The sequence below is a fragment of the Perissodus microlepis genome, chromosome 1, assembly GCF_051167445.1.
Source record: "Perissodus microlepis isolate ML-2025 ecotype Zambia chromosome 1, ASM5116744v1, whole genome shotgun sequence".
In the NCBI taxonomy this organism is placed as follows: Eukaryota; Metazoa; Chordata; class Actinopteri; order Cichliformes; family Cichlidae; genus Perissodus; species Perissodus microlepis.
Genome location: NC_140461.1, coordinates 30929743 through 30951901, shown reverse-complemented (window position 1 = coordinate 30951901; position 22159 = coordinate 30929743). Strand labels below are relative to the sequence as shown.

The 22159-nt window shown below is 38.6% G+C and overlaps 1 protein-coding gene across 1 annotated transcript in view; it reads left to right on the top strand.

Moving 5' to 3' along the window:
* Positions 1 to 22159, top strand: part of luzp2 (leucine zipper protein 2) — a 152914-nt gene that overhangs the window by 78186 nt on the left and 52569 nt on the right. Inside the window, exons 2-5 of the mRNA XM_084949300.1 lie at positions 1065 to 1182; positions 8206 to 8276; positions 11766 to 11847; positions 14995 to 15057. Of these exons, the coding sequence (XP_084805426.1) occupies positions 1065 to 1182; positions 8206 to 8276; positions 11766 to 11847; positions 14995 to 15057 (334 nt within the window). The remainder of the gene's footprint in view (positions 1 to 1064; positions 1183 to 8205; positions 8277 to 11765; positions 11848 to 14994; positions 15058 to 22159) is intronic.

The window sequence follows — 22159 nt, the reverse complement described above, 5'->3', positions numbered from 1 at the left end:
AAAAACATGTTAAAAGTATATATGTGTATATAATGTGTCCGCGTGTGTGTATTTTTTTTACAGCACCTATCCAAAGTCCAGAGGTACGCCAGATGGGCTATTTTGTGACTGCTATTTTAAACCATCCGAATTAAACTCAAGAGGTCATCACAGTAATCAAATTTGCAGGCTTTAGGGGAAATTAGAACCTCTGGGCATTTATTTGCAGGGTAACTACATTCAGATATGCTTAATTTCAAACACCTCCCAGAAGAGTTGTCTCCTTGAGTCAGTAAACAAGGATGTTAGATTAAATGAAAAATAGATTTTCCGTTATTAGATTGTTTTCCAACAGTGAAAGTGAACATGTAGCAAATTGGAAGTCTTTTAACTCAATTAAGGGAGCAAGATGGAAATTATGTTGTTATCTTTAGCTGCCAAAAGCCAAATATAACACATCATATTTTAGTCAAGTCCTGGGCTATTGCTGATTTTGTATCTGCTCACCATGGCCCCTTAATCACTTTTTTGTGCCCTGATCTTTAGTAGATCTCTTAGTGGGGATTATAGTGTGTCATTAAGAATGAAAAATAATATCTTTATTAGGGCTATAGTTCATGCAAACATGCTGTGAAATATTATTTGCCTCTCTGGAAGCTCAGTAACAAATGACAAGAACGCCTCTGCACTGCCGTTCAATAGAGTTTGGAAAAGGGAAACACAAGATTTGACAAATGTGCCCTGCAGAATTTGTTCCTTAATAATTGGTTGGACTACATGAATATTTAAATGGAAATGCAGGGTTATACCTCTGGTCAAAAGACCTATCTCTGTAAAACGAGCCTTCACTAAATTGGTTGATTGAAAGGAATAGAAGATTTTTTTTTCCCCCCATCTTTCTGTCGTAGACTGTGCCGAGTAGATATTAGGTTTCTCTCTTTTTGCTCTACCCTTTAGCTTTAACGATGGTGCTCTTAATCTGGTTGAAACACCTCATTCTCCTAAGGGTGCCAATAAAGAGTGGATTTTTTTAGCTAGTGGCAGACACTTAATAGTGAAATTTCATTCCTTCATTCTCTCAACAGACAAAGTTACGATGGGCTGGAAAAGAAGCTAAAGGAAGTCTTCACTGAACGAAGCAGCATTCTGCACCAGCTCTCCAAGACTTCAAAGGAACTGGACAGCATAAAAGGCAACCTTCAGGTTGAACTTTTACTGTTTCTCTTTTTTTCTTTGCAATGTTTGAAAGTTTATTCGGCTGTGAATTTTGGGCCGCGGGTTCAGTCATTCTCTAATCCCTGTTATCAGCCGTTTGAAGGCTGGATTCATGAGTCCTTGCACACATTTTTAGTGAATTTGCAGTAAACCTGTTATTAAATATTAAGGTAAAAATGTTTTTAAGTTCAACAAGCCCACCCATTGTTACATACATGATTTGTTAGTGTTTCTACAGCTGCTGAACAATGTAAATGTAGAGCGCAGACTGGGTAAGTCGTTTTTTTGCATGAATAAAAATCCAGGGCTTAGAAGTAGACAACCAGAAATCCAACATTATCGGGAAATTTCTTTTTTTTTTTTTTTTCTTCTTTTTTGTGTCCCGTTTGGATCTTTAGCCATCAGAATTGTTGTCTTAAGGCCATGAAAGATGCCAAGCGGATTTATTTTACCAAGTGGATCATCATGGCCTTGCCATATTGGTCCATTTGATTGACCTTTATTATAATTATGAATTTATTTTATTTTCGGTTGCTACAAACGGGACAGACATGACTGGGGGATAGGACAGGGAGAAAGAATGAAAGAAAGAGAGGGAGAGAAAGAAAACCAAAGGGGAGAAGAGACGGTGAGAAGGGGGGGAAGAAAGGAAAAAAACAAACAAACAAACAAAACACCTGGATCACCTGTATGGAGAAAAAAAACAGAAGAGAAAGCAAACAACAAAGAGCAACATAATAAAAACAGCACCATCACAATAAACTAGCTAGCAGTAGATAACAGTAGATACTAAATAATAAACGATATTGTGCAGCACGCAAGATAGACAGCGCACAATGTGCTTTGAGGCAGCAGCCAAGAAAGGTGTAGTCCGCGTCTGTGAACACCCGTGTGTACACCTGTGTGCATACCTGTGTGGATCAGCATGCTTGTATTCCAAAGGTTTCTCCATGTAACGATCTGCTAGGGAGTGTGGGGAGCCATAGCCCCGTCCACCAGGGTATGAAGCAGGTATGGAGGAGATCCAAGCCCCAGATATCCAGAGGCCCCAGAGTACAAGGACCCGAGGAGGACCACCAAAGGGGGGGGAACCGTGCCACCCTCCTGGGAAGAGCTGAGTAGAGCCCCAAAGGAGAGGTCACCCCGCAGCTACGGAGCAGAGGCCAGAGGGGGTTGCAGTGGCGTGCCCGCGGGCTCTGCCGGCAGCCAGCTGTGCCAGAGAGGACCGAGCTTCAGGCCCAGAGGCCAGAGGCCTGAGGGCATCCCACCCCCCGGAAGGAGCCCAGCCGGGCCACAGGCGCCCGGCCCCGCCAATCGGCCACCAGGAGTGAGCCGGTACATGCATGAGCGCCCAGCCCCAGACGACAAGGACCACCAACACACCAACGTCTGAGGGCATCAGCCACCGGCAGGGAGTGTGGTGAGGGGAGATAGGCCTCCGTACTTTAGAGGGCCTGAGATGTACCCAGAGAGGTTGAGTCTAAGACCCAACCTGACATATAGACACAGACAAACAGGCACACGCGGACACAGACGTGCATTCCCACCCCCATATGCACAACCAAATACTCGGCACTCACCCAACGTGTAGACAGACACAAATAGACACTGCACAGACAGTCGCACTCCCCAAACATACTCTATATCCCAGGTCCAGGTACCCCCGCCCCCAGAGGGGCAAGCCGCACCTAGACCCAGGAGATGTAACCCTTCTCTCTGGGGTGGAGGCAAGCGGACCACCTCCTTATCTGCAGTAGCAGGGAGGCCCCGCATCCCAGACCCCAGTCTGACGGCCAGCACCTCCTCCCAGCCCCCCAGCCCTGACGGCTAACAGAACCGGGGTGAGTGAAGACCTCAAACCTCCCTACACCCGCTCATATGTAGTGTTGCTGTGTGCTGTTCTAAAGTGCATTTAAAACTCAGGAGAGCATGGTACTAGCTTCCTCTCAGAGAGCAGCACGGCTCCTCCCGAAAACCCTTAGTGTCTAAATGCATTTAAAATTGAGGGTAGGGCACCAGCGCCAGAGGTGGGTTGGAGTACACCGACCATCCTCTGGATGCTGTAAAACGTGCCCACCCCCAAGGCCCTATATGTATGTGTTATGTGAGAGTGTGAGTAATGTGGATGTCTAGGTTGCAGAATAAAATTGAGGCACAGGCGGCCAGAATGGGACAGAGGGGGAGTGCCTCCCCTGCACCCTGGTGACATACCTGCTCCCCCGCTGACCCCAGTAGGCACCCCCACGCTCTGGAACCCACCAGGGCAAGGGGGCCCAGGCCCATCCGGACCGGGGCCCGCAGCAGCAGCACCGCCCAGCCCCACAGAGTCCGGGGCAGCCCACCCGACTCCACCCCAGAGAAAACTGCACCCACCCCATCATCCAATCATCTCCCAAACTACACAAGACAATAGACACCCAGGTTGAGTTCATTCTCCCCCTCTCCTATATCTCTCCCCCCACCTGCAGAGTGAGCTCCTGTAGTGAGGAGACCACCTGCAAAGATATAACAACCTCCCCACCAGTTAGAGAGCCCCCTAGTTGGGCCGATGCACCAGAGGTCCCCTGCACTGGGGCTGAGCCCCCCTGCACCCACCCGCCCACTGCTCCGGCGACACAACAGCCAGGACCCAAGCCCCCAAGGCCCCAAGGCCAGCACCCCAGACCGGGGGGCGGAGCACCCCCAGACCCCTAAGCCTCCACGCCCGTCCCGGACCCTCCCAGGGGCAGCCAGGCTACCAGGCCAGTAACCAACGTCCGCCAGCACAGACCCTCCCCCATCTCCACTGTACGCAGCCACAAAGAAAACACCATCCAAGAGCCCCAGAGCTTCTAACCAGGTCATGGCCACCTCCCCCAGGTTAGGCCCTCCAGGGAAACGTCCCTAGGGACTCCCCAGACGCCCTAAGGCCGTCCCTACCCCCATATCAACCACAATAGCGAAGGCAGGACCAAACCATGACCCCCCACCCTTTATCGGGAAATTTCAACATAAGGATGGATTCAGCATGATCCCATTCTCTTCTCAGGACCTTTAGCTGTCACTGATAATCTCCTCAAATTACATTTACTAAAACTTTAAGTACAGTAATTTTTTTATTAGCGTTGGTATCACTGCAGTGACACTGTGTAGGTTAAATGTTCAATCAGATGTTCATACAGAAAACAATCCACAGGCTATTTCAATTTATAGTAGCAAAGAACAAAAGGATTCAAATTTCTTACATGTTGTCACAACTTAAATATGAAACTTTGACCTATGCTTTGTAGTTGTGAGAATTCACTTCTACCTATCCAGTAAAGACTAAAAGCTACTCAATATGGTAAAACTGCTCACTCATTTACAGGCAATAAATTGGTCTGACAACTAATTAAAATCTATCTATCTATCTATCTATCTATCTATCTATCTATCTATCTATCTATCTATCTATCTATCTCGATAGATAGATAGATAGATAGATAGATAGATAGATAGATAGATAGATAGATATGTGTGTGTGTGTAAAGTTTAGAGGATGCTTGCCCTAATTAAATTTTGGCTTGAAAACAAGTTTGGGAAATATATATCACACCTCCTGCAGTGAGGGTGGTTTGCATGAAGTAAGAAAGTTTCTTTTTTTAAATTAGCTCATAAGACAACTTTGAGTGACTATGAGGATTATTTGGTTTGTCGCAAAGATGGGTATCAGTTGGTTCTGCCAAATAACAGTCTTGAACATTTCACGTACCTTATTATCCTGGACAGTAGATGTTATAATGCTGTGAGAACACAATTACCACAGTGCTGGATACTGCAAAGCACTTCTTACCAGTCAGTTTAGGTCAACTTCATTATGGCTTCTGGCAGTAACAAGAAAAAAGTCAGTTATAAATTCAGATATTTTAATCACTTGGTATTTTTCAGTCGCATCAGGATATGCAGTCCAACAAAACATGCCTCCCACTTGGATGGTTTGGTCTTGGGAGCCAGATGCCCATCTTTTTCTATCCAGCACTTATAAAGTTGCTGTCTGAGTGATACTTTGTCTGTGCAGCAGCGTTTTGCCGCTTCAGGCCAATTTGTTGTCTACTGGAATAGTCAGAAAATCAATAATCAAACGAATTATATGGCCAGTTTTCCATCAGTGGTGTGTGTTTGCAAGAGATGTCCCATGTGTCTGTAAAAAGCTCATGTAGTCTGTCTACAACTATTCCCTGGGGCAGGCTTTGATGTCTACTCACTCCAGGCTAGCTAGTTTGGCATCAATCTTCACCGTGGGCCCTGTGCCAGCGTGCTGGGCAGGGCAGAGGTTGTGTTGGATTCCAATTTCTGTGTAGTGGAAAAAATCTATTCTTCAAGGGGGAAAACATCATCAACATTTAAAAGAGATCAAGTCAACAAGATAAAACATTTAATGTTTCTGGAAAGAAATGATGGCCCATGTGAAGTGTTTTGAAACCTAATGAGCTGCCCTCTAGGTGCATTTCGGTAACCCTAATAATTAAACCTATTGTGATTGGGACTTTAGTCTTTGCTGCAGCTCCAGGGACGTTAAGAAGCAGTTAACTGTGGGCTTTAAGTAGCTGCTTTGTTGTTTAAACTTAATGTTGTGACCACATAACTTGAGAGGATTTGCACATTTAACGCAATGTAAGCCCATTTTGTAGCTGCCACACTAAACATCTTTCAGTGATTTTTATTGTTGTTTGTGTTATAGAGTCGATTACTGAATACTAACTATTCTTTTTCTCCGCAAATAAAAACATTTTTTAGAATGGTTGTTCTTACGGGACCTGAGTCATCAATGTGCTCTTGCAGTAATTTTGGTCGACTGACCATTTATCATTTAAAAAACAGCATTTTGTGACTACATGGGCTATTGCTGTCTAATATTAAAATCATTTTAATGACCTGAAACTCCAAGTGTGACAAAACTGTAAAAAATAAACACAGAAAACTAAGAAATTAGAAAGGCACTGCATATACTCACCAGCCACTTCATGTGTCACGGCTTGTTAGTAGCGGGCCAGTCTCTCTTTTGCCTTCAGAACTGTCTTAATTCTCTGTGGCATCGATTCAACAAGGTGCTGGAAACATTCCTCGTCCATGATGCAAATTTCCTGTTCAAAGTGTCCTCTATTGGACTGAGATCTGGTGCCTGTGGAGCCCATGTCAGTACAGTAAACTGATCATGTGAAAGAAGCCAGTTTGAGATGATTTGAGCTTTGTGACATGCTGTGTTAATCTGTTGAAGCAGCCATCAGAAAATGGGAACACTGTAGTCAATAAGGGATGGACATGGTCAACAACAATCCTCATGTGGGTTGTAGTGTGAAACGATGCTCAAACGCCCAAAGTGTGCAAAGAAACCCCATTAAGCCACTAGCAGCAGCATGGGTGGTTGGATGGAGCCATGTTGGATGGAGCCATGTTTTCATGGTGGAATGTTGCAGCAGAAATCAAGATTTCTCAGAAAAAGCAACATTTTTCCATTTTTCTTCCATTGCTCAGTTTTGGGTCCCTGTTCGTAGCTGGCAGGAGTGGTACCCGATGTGCTGTAGCCTATTTGCTTTAAAGCAATCCAGCCGAGAGAGATCGGTATTAGACATAGAATTCAAACAATTAAAAACAGTGTTACTATGCTGTATCTTTTATTAAATATTGGCACATACCTGTGAAATCATACTGTAAATACATGGCTTCCATGACAGGTCCATACAGCTTTGTAATATTTATTTTATGATGTTTTCAGTTGTTGTGAGAGATCGCTTCTTCGTACATTGTCTATAATAAGGTTATTTCATTTATCTATCAAACTATCAGCTTAAAGATGTGGCCATTCTCCTCTGACTTCTGGCATCAACAAAACATTTTCATCCAGATAACTGCCGCTAACTGGATATTTGCTCTTTTTTGGACGATTTGCTGTAAACCCTAGAGTTGGTTCTGTGGAAAATTCCAGTAGATCACCAGTTTTGGATACTCAGACCAACCCATGTGGATTTAATAGCAATGCCACATTCACTGACACTCAGTTTGAATTTAAGCAGGTCATCCTGAACATGTCTGCATGCCTTTAACAAGCAGTTCATCAGGTGTATCTAAGTAGCTTAAGTGGCTGATGAGTGTTTGTTATTATATAATTACAATAAAGCAAAACACATGTTGCCATTTGATTTTGAATACAACAAAACATGAAGTCAAAATAAATAGAAAACAAACCAAATTTGAAGAATTTAAATCTGTCCATTCAGCTCATGACTCTCTGACAAATCATACAAATGACTGAAATGCCACTCAGATATACTAAATGTGCAGGTCTATTACACCATTAGTTTATTTACTTGAGAGCAAATACATTGCCTCTTGTAAGCAGATGCTGTTCCCTCTTTTTTTTCTTTATTTCTCTTCATAGATTAACATGAAATGGGAGTCAGGCGCTGGGGAGGAGCTTGTTTCAGGCATTATGGAAATGTGGCGTTAATTGCCATAGATATCACCTTCAAGCACAAGTAAAGATAAACTATCTCTCCCTTGGAGTCCACATTTTCTTACAAGTCTGTACATTTCTGTTCTGTTCATAACAAATAAAAATATCTTGGAGGGCTTGTAGGGCAATCAGAGACCTGACTAATTCATAATTACCCATCAGGCAGGTGCTTAGGCACCAGTAGAACCCAATCTGTGCTTCTGCATGTACCCTCATTAGGACATTCATCAGCAGACTGTTAAAAGCCATATAATTTGGGAGGAGGGATAGGGGTGTCTGAACATTTTACATCTGCTGCATCGTTTTCTAAGAGACACCTCAGAAAACCTGGTAAGATTCTGTAATGTGTACCGCAGAATAAATGTCACAGCAAACAGTAAACGCATACAGTAAATGCTTACACATGCTTTTTTATACTGTATATTTGTTTCCATTTTCTGTTGATGGTGATATGAAGTAATTTTCCTTCAGAAGTTTTTCATGTACAAAAACAAATTGTGCCATTCCTGGAAAAACACAGTGTCTCTGTTCTCTTTCAGTCACTGAAAAATGATGACACAGTAGCCAAGAAAGATGTGCAGAGGATTTTGGAGCTGAGCCACAAACAGAGGTAAAGTGGGGCATCATGCATGACTTAGACATGAGCTACCAACAGTGCTGTGCAGTTCACTAAACTGCCATCAAAAATTAGGTTAGAAATTAATAACCATCAGTAAAAAATGCATAATGATAAATAAAATCATGCGCTGTCTCCTGTTATGCTGTGGTTGCGAACCTCTCGTGAATGTCTTGTATTAAGCTGGTATTCAGATTAACAAGAAAATAACAGGTTCTTTTTTATTATTTATTTGTATTTGTTTTCAAGTGTATTTGGAAATATAGGAGAAGCTTTTGATGAAGATATAAGATAAAAAGGGTGGTAAGGATCCATTGGTTATTCATAGCTCACAGATACATTCCTAATGTTCTTGCTGCAAAAGTATATCCACGATTACACCACGTTTCAGTCTTAATCATCTAGTGACATCCTCAGATTCTGTTACATGTAGTTGTGCAAACTTTACAGTTCTGAGAAAACTGACAACCAATTTGCGTTTCGATCCTGGACTCGGAGTGAACTTCAACAACTGAGATTTATTTTGTTCATGAATTTCAACCGCAAAGAGTTTAAATAGCTTTCATTTGGATTTGTTTGTGTGACTAGTTGCTCTTCCTTAGCAACAGCACCCACAAAAGCTTATGAGTATAGTAATCATCTGAGCCACCCGCCATGCCAACATGACATGCCAGCACATTTTCTCTGCTGAAATAAGAGTAATAACATTAAGAATAAGAAATACTTTATTTATCCCAAAGCTTGTGAAATTGCTGTGTTTCAGCTGCCAGCACATGAAAAACAACATAGCTCAATAAACACAATACCACAGAACAAAATAGCTTGGAAAAGAAAAAAAAATATATTAGACAAGGAGCTCAATTAAATAGAAAACACACCAGGGTAAAAATAAATAAATAAATCTAAATATCATACAGTCAGGGTCTTAAATCTAAAATGAATATATACGAATATCTGGTATTAATTGGTAAAGAGTTTCTGTATCTGTCCTTGTGGCTTCTGAGCTCAGGTGTGTCCAGTTTGTGGCGCAGTGGATGGTATAGAACCATTAATTCACATCCAGTTATTTGGATGACTTCTACATAAGCTGATGATAGAAACCAACAGCAACAGCAGCAATGACGATAAGCCCTGGGAATTCAAATGCATTCCAGCAGCTAGTTGTACAATATTCAGTCCACTGAACTGTCTGAAATTACAAAACACTTCAATCACACAGTGGTCCAAGAGGCGAGAGGAATGCAAACTGGTGGTTGTTGCATAAACCTGTAGAGTCTTTTGGTGATGCGATTCTTTCATGTTAAGTTTTGCAGTGTCTTTACACACTGCAAAATATTTACTGGTGAATATAATTGATAAGAAAAACAGAATTCTCTCATGTGAACAAAACACTGTTTGTATTGTCATATGAAGATTTAAAAAAATGGTGTCTGCATAATCACATCATGTCCATCAGGTATCTAATGGATATAAATAATGATAAGTAATGACTCGCTCATTGTTATTGAGGATGGTACTTTTCAGGTGTTGGCCAGTGTGTCTCCAGTACACACAGGAGCAGGTAGATAATTCATAATTCAATCACAAACCTGTCTTGTGTATTTAAAATTGATATGCCTGTTTTCATTTTGCGAAAAAGCAAGCATCTGTGATTTAGAGCTTCTTTTTTTTTAAGTGAGCTGAAAAAGTGTTTAGCTTAAGTGCTTTACCAGTTAGGACTGTCTGATTAATGTTGTGTGTAATGAGACTGCTAATGATTTGGAGTCATTCATGGCCTTCATCCTCCCTGAAATGTCAGCCTGACTGAAGTCCAGCTGTGTGTGTGTGTGTGTAGTATCTGGATAGCCAATCAATAGCCTATCAGAAGTCCATGGCAGCTCTCACATGTCATCAAGCTAAAAAACTATAAAGCAGTAGCTTGGCTCAATGTTGCCTACCTAGCATTTGTGAGCCACAACTTTTTCAATGTGTTATTAATCCACCTTTAGAGTTCCAGTGTCTGCCAAGTGTGATTACCAGCTGGCTCCATTATCGTGAGTGCAGACAGGTGATTCATTGCAGATCATTTACTTTTGTCAAGTCTTAACAGAAATTTGATTGGCTCCTGAAAATAATTTTGATCCAAAGAGCAATGCAAAAAGAAAGGTTATTGGTAAAAATGTAACAGTTTTTAAATAGCAATTAAAATAGCTTAACTTACTTTCATCCCTTTTTGTATTTACTTATCACAGACTCTTCAAGCCTGTGTCACATTTACTGTCTCTCTTTTGGCAGTTTAGACAGTTTTGATATATTATGTACAAACTCTTCCAAGTATTGGATGCAGGAGATGTGAATATAAATGGAAAACCAAAGCAGGGGTGGTTGGTTGGTCACTGTGAAGAAAAATGTTTTTTAGGTTGAACTTATGCCAAGAGACAAGAACACTGGCATATAAAGTATATCAGTATATGACTGCTGAGCAGTGACATCCTTTCCACTCTGAGTGTTGCTGTACTGCCTTGAAAGATAATGTCCCCTAACTACACTACTGAGTGACTGTGACATACGTCATATACTTCAGCCATGCTTGGAAACAGTAATTAGGCTGTTACTTATAATTTTAACTGGGCTACCTTGTGATGTGATTTCTACAAGCGTTTTGGTACCACTGACCCACATCCCCTGCCTCCTTGATTTATAATTCCCTGTTATCTGTGCTCAGGAGCACCAAACTATACTGAATTACAAATTACAGTCGAATGCATAAAAATGTAATTTTATGTTAAACACATAATTCATTCTGCATTAGTCATCACACCACATGAACCATATCAAAATTCAGGGAATTTCAATACACTGCAAGAAGCAATATAGCAGTGCAGTACATTGCAGCAAACTTGGTCTTCTTGTATCTCGTCTTTCTCCTTGAACCTAACAGCCATCCCTTGCTGTTGGCTTCATGGGAGTGTTTGCTAAACTCTACATTTATAGATCATATACATAGAAAATTAAATTGACTGTAGTCAGGCCTTTTAAATTCAAACAAAATCATTAAATGATAATACATGTGAAATTGTTTAGGATCGGAGAAAGATGTGTGGCTGCTATGAACCAAAGTGTGAACCGGTTAACAAATGCCAACATCGTTTCCACCCTAATTGCAGTTACATGGCCCATTATTGCATCATCCATTCACAAATTAAGCTAATTATGTTTTTATCTTAAAAAATATGTTCGTAAACAAAATATTTCCTTTTGATTCAAATTAATGAATTTGTTCATATCCTGCTCATAGATTCATAATAAAAATCATCCAACTGATCACAGATGACAGCAGATGTAAGCTGGTGACAAAGACATTAGTAAAATTTACTTCTGTCCAAAAAAATTGCTTTTAAGAGTGATATATCTAAGAAGGCCATTCTGTAGAGTGTCAAGGTATCTGAAAATGTGAGGAGGAAGTGCTAACAGAGTGTTTCTCACTTCCCTTTCACTTGACAGAGAGGAGATGAAGTCCCTCCAGGCAGCCTTGCAGAAGCAGCTGGATGAGGCAAATGAGAAAGCGGAGAAGCAGCAGGCCACGGTAAGACAGAGCTGACCTGACCATCAACATCCGGTCTTGTCTAACCAGCATTGTCACCTGTCACATGGGGCCTTCACTGATCCACACTCATTACCCAGCAGCAAGCTCCCGCCTCTATCCTTCACCATATAATTGAAACTTTCAGAGTGAACAAAAGCTTTGTGTCAGCTATTATTTTGTTTGAACAGAAGTCCAGAGTTCAAAGATGGCAAGTTTACTATTTTATCATTTAAAAAAATAAGTAAGCAAAGGTCTAAAATTATTATCGTCAGCTGATTATCTAAATTGGAAGTGATTAGTTTTCTGTTAATTACTAAATAAACAAATCATTTTCAGCATCATGTTAGATAACAACATATGCAGATGATACTCTGCTTTAATTGCCAATGTTACAGAAGATGCAAAATATGTTGTCAAAATGCAACAAAAGCATGTTTAATTTTGTGATTATTTAAAATATATATGCAAACCATGGAAGCATGCAACATGTGTTACAAGATACGTGAAAATTAATTACATTTTAATGATAAAGAGGTTTTTGGTGTCAGTGGAAAACATCATTTCTGTTAACTCCAGTTTTAATAAAATCACAATATTTTAATTACTGAACCAATTAAAAGAAATGCACCTCTAAGGAGTTCAAATAATGTTTCTTTGCTACCAAACAATATGAGAAGCAATGAGTATTTACACCTTTAAATTATTACACAGTGGAGAATTCTATATTTAGTTTCAGCAGCTTTACTGCATTTGGTATCAGGTAAGGTTGAAAGCAGCCTTAATTTAAGACGAACTTTAATTTCTTCATCATGATTAGTATAAGTACTCATTTTAATGTGCTTGCTCTGAGAGGCTTTTTGTAGAATTCAGATTAAAAAATGTATTTTGGCATCAGCGGTGATGCTGCATTAATACACTGTATGTGCTGTGCCTTACTGTATTGGCCCACATTTCTACTCTCATACTGTTCTGAGAAACCCTCTCTTCTTCCTCCACTTACTCCTTATCAACAAATCAGCATAAATCCTGTGTAGCTGCACTGACAGCTACAGTACTGGAATGCTTCTAGGACTTTCAATATATGCTAATGAAAATCTGGCCTGTAACAGTGCAGGCTTCTTATGCTCAGTCACAGCGTTTAATGGGCACCGTGACATTACAATTGACAATCAAATCATGGACTCTCAGCGAGATAAACAAAAGTACAGTAACATTTCCAATGACGTGTGTGCCATTTTCCTTTGCCTGGTGACAAATCCCAGTTTCTGGTTTTTGTGGTTTGACATTTACATTCTGAAAAATGATATGTATTTCTACTTCCACTTTCTAAGATTTAAGATTGAAAATAGCACATCAGCAGGATGTAAAAGCTACACAGGTTCAACAAGACAATGAAATAATCTATCTAGTAGAAAACATGGCTTCTAAAAGTTCCTAGTGAAAAATAAAAGCATAAGGAGAAGCATATACCTTGCAAAATCACAAAAAAACACACATTACAAAGTTGCTAAATATTTGTTGACAGATATGGGTAATTACATTCAAGCCAATCTCAACATCAGACAGTATTTTGCCATAAGCAGAGATATATCAGATATATCTTGTGAAATATTTTAGCTACAAATATTACAATGACTAATTATTATCAATTGTTATTATTGTTATTAATATTTGGTTACATTTGAAATACTATTTCATATGTATATATGTATGTATATATGTATGTATAGATAGATAGATAGATAGATAGATAGATAACTGACTCGTACTCTCTTATCCTAATACCTAAGCACTGTAGAAGTTGTTTTTCTTTTCTTTTTTTTTAACTTTTTTTAACCATTCCTGGGGGCATTGGTGGTGACTGCAAGCCTCAGACATGAACCTTGATGTTATCATGCCCTGTTAGGGGATGTGAGTCAACTGGTGAGGCTTATTTTACTGTTCCCCGGGTTATGTACCTGACATGAGGGCACCAGACCCATGAATCTTTTCGTCTTTGTCCTCAGGACTATGTTGATGACCTATTTCAAGGACGCATTTTGCTAAAACCTTTTTTTTTTAGAGTTGAAAACTCGAAGACAAAACCGTAACCTATCTGTCTTACACACTGAATTCATTCGCTTGGATATATAGTAGCCCATGGCAGCAGTTTGCTGGTTGGTTTTTCAATCTCTGTATGGCTACAAGTCCATACAACCACACACACAAACACACATGCCACAGGCACACTCTAATTTTAACTGAAAAATGAAAGACATACCAAGCTCTTGATGAGCACTTGTTATGCCTAATTCTAACTAATTCTGCAAGGCACAAGAAAAATGTAATATGTTTTTTTTGTCAAAGTTTAAAGGTCTTCAGGCCTTTGTGGTTGACTAAAAAGCTAAAAAAGAAAAGAAAAAGAAAATTTGTGATTTTAAATGTAACTACTAACTTATAGCGCCCCTCTGCTACTGTCATTTTATATCTAATTGCATCAGTTTATGGTAAGGTACGGTGTTTATGTTGCCTTTTCATATAGGTTTAACTGGAGGCTAAGTCAATGTTTTAATGCTCGCACTGGAATATTCAGAAACAGTCAGTGTGCTGTTACATAGAAGCATGGATGACGTGTGAAAAATAATTTTATTCAGAGGCATAATTAGTCAACCAGAATGTTCTTTCCTTCTCTGTTCTGTATGTATGTATGTCTTTTTTCTAAGTCTTCTCAGGGACAGTGACAGTGATTGAATATTGATGTTATCATGGTCAGGTTGGAGATGTGAGTCACCTGCTGTGGTCTAGTTTACAGTTCCCCAGGATGTCTTGGTAGAAAGTGGAAAAAAACGTTGACTTGCATTTATTTGATTTTAAAAAAATGTAGAAAATACTTTTTTTTATATATATATATTTCATTCGAAATGAAGCATATGAGACCTATTTTTCAAGATTTATAGGATGTTGTCAGTAGGAATAAATAGGCTTTGGCTTTTATTCACATACAGAATTGCATCTGTTGAATGAAATTAATTACACATACACTAGGCAAACTCATCATCCATAACGGTCATTAAATGTGTTCACTGATGGAAAAAAGCACACATGCATACAGCTGGACTTTCTATGTGATCATCTTTTTATCTTTTTTTTTGTCTTCCCTGTCTTCAGATTAAATTTCTTAAAGTGGAGATGGAGAAAAAAACCAAAATCATCAAGGATTTACAGCAAGAGGTGAGTCATCAAAGTATTATCTAAAGCTAGCTGAATCACACTACACATTCATAAGGTATATACAGACAGAAAAAATATAAGGGAAAAATTGCATTGTCTCTACACAGTTATCTATAAAAATGCTATAAAATGTAGCATTTAAACAAATATAATGATATCATCGTTGGTGTATATTATTTTTCCACTTTAAATCTCAAATTAGTGAGGCTTGACAGTGCTATCATTCGCAATGTCGAATTAAAAATCTCCTGTTAAGAGCCTGTGATTGCTTTGACCATGGTTTACATAATTACATTATTGTTTTACATAATTTTCTTCCTTACCAAACCATTCAGTAACCCTTGTAGACAACTCTCAAGATATAAATACTTACCCTGGATGACTATGGTCACTCATAACAATATAATAGTTCTCTATTGGAGGGAAAATGAGATCATCCCAGCAAATTTTCTCCCACAGTGGCTCACCTCAGGGGTGCGCAATTAAGATTGTCCTTTATTTTCTTACACATCTGTAGGTAACTTGAATGTTTTCTAATTAAATGATCAAGATTCCACCTTTCTGTCTGTGTTTGATTAATTTTCTTGATTATCTGTGTTTGCCAAAAGCCATTAGATTATCCCCAGGGACTCAGAGGAAAACGTGTTTGTCTCAATCAAAGGTGGACAAACACTGGCACTGGGGTAAACATTTTCATTTCAACGAGTACTTTGAAATACAGTTTTATAAAATAAATGTTTTTGATCATGTTTGCAATCATGATTGCCATGGCTTCCACTGGTTGAGAATCTGGGCTCTCTTCCTCTGCAACTTCTGTGATGGATTTCTCTCTGCAGGGTTGTTGAACATCTGTGCAAAGTAGTGCATCTAAAAAGAAGTTCTTTCTCTTTGATTCTGAGGCTCTGACACAACATCTAACACTTACTGCTGATGCCTTAGACAGCTTAAAAAAAGGTTCAGCTTGCAAATACCATTCTAGCCTTACTGAAAATATATGACTCTATGATATCTGCAATTTGGTTTGTTTTCTATATGAATAAAAAAACAATCAAATAATATATTCCAATAGAAAGAATCAGAACAACATGGCAACATCAGTAAAAGCTGCCTTTAGGGGTGTTTAGACCCCTAGACAGTTCTAATATTTTGTTTTTTGTTTATCAGCAATGTGACATGAAAGAAAAATGAAACATCTGTAGACTTTGCTGTGACAAATGAAATGAAATTGGATCCTACCATCCACTTAACTGATTTTACTGTGTTTTATAGCTTTATAGAGTTGTGACAATGGGATATTATACCAATTTTGTATGGATTCTGAATTCTCTTATATTGCAGATTTGACTGCAATATTTTCAAATGCAAATTAGAAAGAATCGGCTACGGGATTGATTTACTCATCAAGTAATTTTTACTTACTATAGTTTATACTAGTTTATACTACTACTAATAATAATAAATTGGCTAATAAACTACTAAACATGAGCATATGTGTATGAAAAAAATGTTTTGGAGCAAATAAGAGTTTCTTTTAATAGTTGGACAGATTACATACGCAACTCTTAGTTTGCTGCCTATGATCACAAAGCCACGAAGTGCTTTTGAACGGCAAGAAAGCTATTTAAATACATCATAGGATCATGGGAAATGATCAAGAGATACTGGAAATTATACCACCATATTGCTCACTATTGCACTGAGGAAAGTGATTTTTGCCAGATGTTCAAATTAATTTGAGACCATTTTTACTGAGGTTTGCTTCAGTAACATGATCAAGTGCTTCAGATGAAGAATCAAACAGTCACATAATGATATCCGTTTACTGAGATCAGTCTGTTTTAAGAAGAACCTTTCACGTTATCTTGCCCTTGACCTCCCTACTGGTACTAAAATTGCTGCGTCTTCACAGTCTGCAATTTTATAGAGATAGTAGAGGTTGATCTTAAATTGTGTGTAAACCCGTACCGATTGCCTTTAATTGTTCTCTGTGGAATTTTTGACCTCTAACATCATGGAGCAATGTTTTTTTTTTCTTTTCTTTTCTTTTTTTCCCAAGGTCACTTTTGTTCTTGTCACGTGAATTCACAAGTGACCTAATATCTCATTTTACTAGTTTACGATATTTCACACAGTTCCAGAGATCTATACTGGAGTAAATGTACCTGGATACTCTGATGCACCATTATTCTTTGTAAAATTAACTTTATCACCTACTGAGTACATTTAGAAAAAAAGGATCACTGAGAAATGGCGTTGTTCTGTGATTTTATCTTAGGCTGTTTAATACTGCAGTTCTGGCACAAAGATAATGGTCCTTGCATAACAATGCAGAAATTCTTTGGTTAACAGTAGAAAGCACAGTTTAGGTATTAACTATTTCAAACACAATCTTATTAATTATTGCAATTGAACATCTGAGGTAGCAGAAAATTGAAATGAATACTTTTAGCTCAGATATTATTATAGCATACCATTTTACCACTTTTCAATTTTAAATACTATAAAAAATAGAAATAAATAGAGACACGCTTTTTATCTATTAAACAGGAAAGTACAGTATTCACTGGCCTTCACTTGCTCTACATGTTGTCATGCTGCAGCCTTATTACAAAATGTATTCAAATCATTAGTCACCTCAAAATTCTACACAACACCCCATAATGACAAAGAGAAAATAGTTTGCTTGAAATTTTGCAAATGTATTAAACATAAAAAACAAAACTATTACATGTATTCACAGCCTTTGCCATGACACTCAAAACTGAGCTCGGTTGATCGGTCTGATGTTTCCACAACTTGATTGGAGTCCACCTGTGGTAAATTCAGTTGACTGGACATGATTTGGAAAGGCGAAATCACAGTGGTGGCAGGATCATGCTCTGTGTATGTTTTTTGGCAGCAGGAAGTGGGACTGTAGTCAGGGTCAAGGGAAAGATACATGAAGGAATGTGCAGACATCCTTGATGATAACTTGCTCCACAGCTCTCTGAACCTCAGGCTGAAGTGAAGGTTCATCTTTCAACAGGACAACGACCCTAAGCACACAGTCAAGATAACAACTGAGTGGCTTTATTTTCATACGTCTCTGCCAGAGCCCACACTTGAAACTGACTGAACATCTGTGGAGAAATCTGAAAATGGCGCATGAGAAGTTCAACAAAGAAGAATGGGAGAAACTGCCCAAAAATTGATGCACCAAACTCAAAAAAACATGGACTGTAATGGCTGCCAAAAGAGCTTCAAGAAAGTACTGAGCAAAGGCTGTGAATACTTAAAGTTATTCACTTATAGGTATAAGACTGTTATAATTTAGTTTTTTTGTCAAGGTGTTTTTGTTTCACTTACAGGGTATTGTCTTTGGAATTTTGTGGTGGGAAATACATTTAATCCATTTTGGAAAAACACACATGACAAATCACATGGCAAAATATGGAACAAGCGACATGCCATGAATACTTTCCGGATGCACTGTATATTGCAATAGTGTACTGTAGTACACACACATGCAGGACATTTAGACTTTCACAGTGGTGATTATTCTTATTATTATTGTTAGAGAAATTATTACATTAAAAAACTCTATTGTTTGGTAGTTTTTAGATTTTTATAAGTGGAAGATGAGTGAGTCAAAGACAGATGTGCACTTTTTCCCTTTTTGTGGCTAATGAGAGAAGCACTTCAGACTGTACTAGTCTGCCACTGTGACCCTAACACAATCTCTGCCCAGCCCACTGATGTGCAGAAACAAGTGTGACTGGGTCATTAAGCACATTTCAACCCTCCTGAATTGTCAGTATGGTACAGTCATTATAGTAAGGTATAAAAATAATGCTGCCTTGGGCTACTGTTAAATGCTACTTTTTTAGCCTCCTTAACTCTCTTGGGGGTAATCAGAGGTAAATTTAGAAGCACTTCTATAATCAATCAAGTGATTTTCACAGCAAGAGCTTCCACGTGTCAGCAGATCAGTTTAACCTGGTAAATAACCCATAAAGACGGCCATGATTTGACTTTGTAATGAACAATTAGAAATGCTTTTGCTTTTAAACAACATCTTGATTTGGGAGTACAATAAAAGCACACAGACAAAGAACCATGACTTAACAAATGCTGGTCACGATCATTGCAGCTTATGTGTAATTTAAAGGTTTTACACATTTTAATCCCAGGACTACTGCTATATCGCATTACTATCCGCATACATTGTACACAACAATCTTCTCCAACCAAAGAGCTGGCAAAAAGCTTTGCCAAATGTAGGACTTGAATAAGAGTTTGAGACTTTAACTGCACTTTGTGGTAGAATTTCCAGAGAAATGCTTCTTCACACCAGTTATTTACTCAGATTTTCACTGCAATCAGCTGAACGAGGCAAAGAGCAGCAGTACAGATGACATGATTGTTTTCTAGGCCCTCCATTTCCATTTCACAGAGTGCTTCATTGTTGGCGTTTTTAGGTTTTAATGTTGTATTTCTGATTTAGGTCAAGAAGGTTAATAACTTTCATAGTCACATATGGAATGGGCCATGTGTATGCTACAGAGATCTGCGGACTTCTTTAACATCTGTGATATACAACAAAATATATGTTCGCATCTATTACATAGTTTCAAGTTACATAAAAATAATTTGCGGAAATGTGAAAGTCAAACATTTTAAATCATTACAATTTTACCTCAGCAGTTGTAACTGGATATAGAACTGTTTTAAGTATAAATGAGCCAGAACAAAGAGTAGGAGAAACAGGCTAGACAATGCATGCATTTTTGTTCTAAAACTGAAAATACAACTAATTACTGGGATAATGTATAAATAAAAACATAATTTAAATGTGTATATGAACAATACTTGAACGACCAATAAATAAAACATCAAAGCTATGTAATGTAAATGAGAAGTAACTAGTCAAAGGCTACAGTTCTCAATAATGCTGAATTGATTCATTTTCTGCTGAGAGGTGTTTGTAATACATTATCCATCCCATTTGTATCGTTATTGATTATGTAAATATTAGAAACATGACCAAAGTCGTGACCTAAGATTTGTGATATAGCACATTATCCTGTCAGAGTCACCCATCAAAAGATGAATACATTGTGGTTATAAAAGGATGGACATGGTCAGCAACACCAAGTAGGTTGCGGCATTTACTGTATATGATGCTCAATGGGCACTGAAGACCTAGAAGAGCAAAATATCCCTTCTACAGTCATACCACCAATAGCAGCCTGGATTGTTGATACTAGGCAATATGGGGTCATGTTTTTATGTTGTTTAGCCAAATTCTGACACTTCCACCCACTTCCACCCACATGTTGCAGCAGAAACTAACAAGACAACATTTTCCCAGTTTTCTGTAGTTGAATTTGTTTGAGCCTGTACGAATTACAGCATCCGTTTCCTGTCCTTAGCTGACAGGAGTGGAACCTGTTGTGGTACAATCAGAGATGCTCTTTTGCGTACCTTGGTTCTAACAAATGGTTATTTCAATTACTGTTTGCTTCTTATGAGCTCAAAACAGACTGGTCATTTTCCTCTAGCATCAACAAGGCATTGTAGCCCAGAGAGCTGTCACGCATTGGACCATTCTCTGTAAAGCCTAGGCTTGGTTGTGCAGGAAAATCCAAGTAGACGTGCAGTTTGTGAGAGACTAATAACAACACATTTAAAATTGCTCAAATCACCTTTCTTCCACATTCTCATGCTCAGTTTGAACTTCAGCAAATTGTCTGAATGTCATACACTGATTTGCTGACATGTGATCAGCTGATTAGTTGTGTTAACAAGCACTTGAACAGGTATACCTAATGAACTGTCTGGTGTGAGTATTATTTTACACCAATTTTCTGCATTCTGAGGCCAAAGTATATAAAAATTCCTAACAAAGCTGAAGGGAACATCTGTAAATCCATTTATATCCTTTGTTTACAACAGTATTGGGTTTTAAAATCTGTTTTATGTTGCATATCACTGTGAATTGTGTTGTGGTGTCAGAGGGGAAGCTTTATGGCTGCAATTCACTGTGAAGTCATTATCAATGATTTGCTTTCAGAGCTTATTATGACTATTTTGAGGGAGAGTGATTTGCAGGCTGACTTGGATCCTGCTGGGATTCATCAGGTTCTCACAGAGCATTGTAATAGACAGCCACACATTGAGCTCCTTGCCGCTGATGCTGATTTTTTTTCTCTAGTTTAAAATGGCTTCCTGACATTGTCTTCTTCCTTTCATGTCTTCCCGATGTAATTTCACCAGCTAAATGGCAGAAGAAAAAAATAATGCATCAGGGCATTTACTGGATCTGTCTATGATAGCCTTAAAAAAGGACTGACAAGAAACTGAAGTAGGCGGATAAGGGAAACTGCATCATTATGTGTTGAGGAGGACAAAGACAAAGCAGATGAAACTGCAGAACTAACAGAGGTTTTATACTGTGCTCTAGCAAAACATGCCGTTTTTTCTTTCTCTTTAGATTGATGGCACAAACTCACTTCTTCCTCGTCAGCAGAAAGTGATAGTGAATTCATCAGAAGTCACTATTATCATGCTTTCAAGTGAGTCAAGTGAATATAAAGTAAATTAAGAAGAACATTCTTAAGCAACCTTGCTTGTATTGATGAGGCTTCATCAGAGTTCATTACACACATGTGATCACTTACATACATTAAGAAGAAGAAGTCCATAAAAATCAATGATTTCATATATTACCTACTTAAAAAATGAATATTCAAACCCCAAAGGAGGAAAAATAATTACTGTGTTGTGACTTGACATAACACATTCTGTTTACTTTTCCCCCCCAGCATAGATATGTCACAGTAATGATACAGGCAAGACACATCTAGTTTTGTTTATTTATATATAAACATATGACAATAAGTGTCATATTTTCCATAGGCACAGTGCATGTAGATACATCATTTATTGTTCAAACCACAAAGTAACAACTGTCATATTTTAGTCAGACTTTTCTATGATAGTCCAGATGTCGTGACCTTTTTAGATGCAAATTAATCAAAACACATAAATTGGTCACAGTGGGAGAGCAGATGTTACTCTTTGGATCCCTACAAAAGAGTTTAAAAGTCTAACATGCAAACTA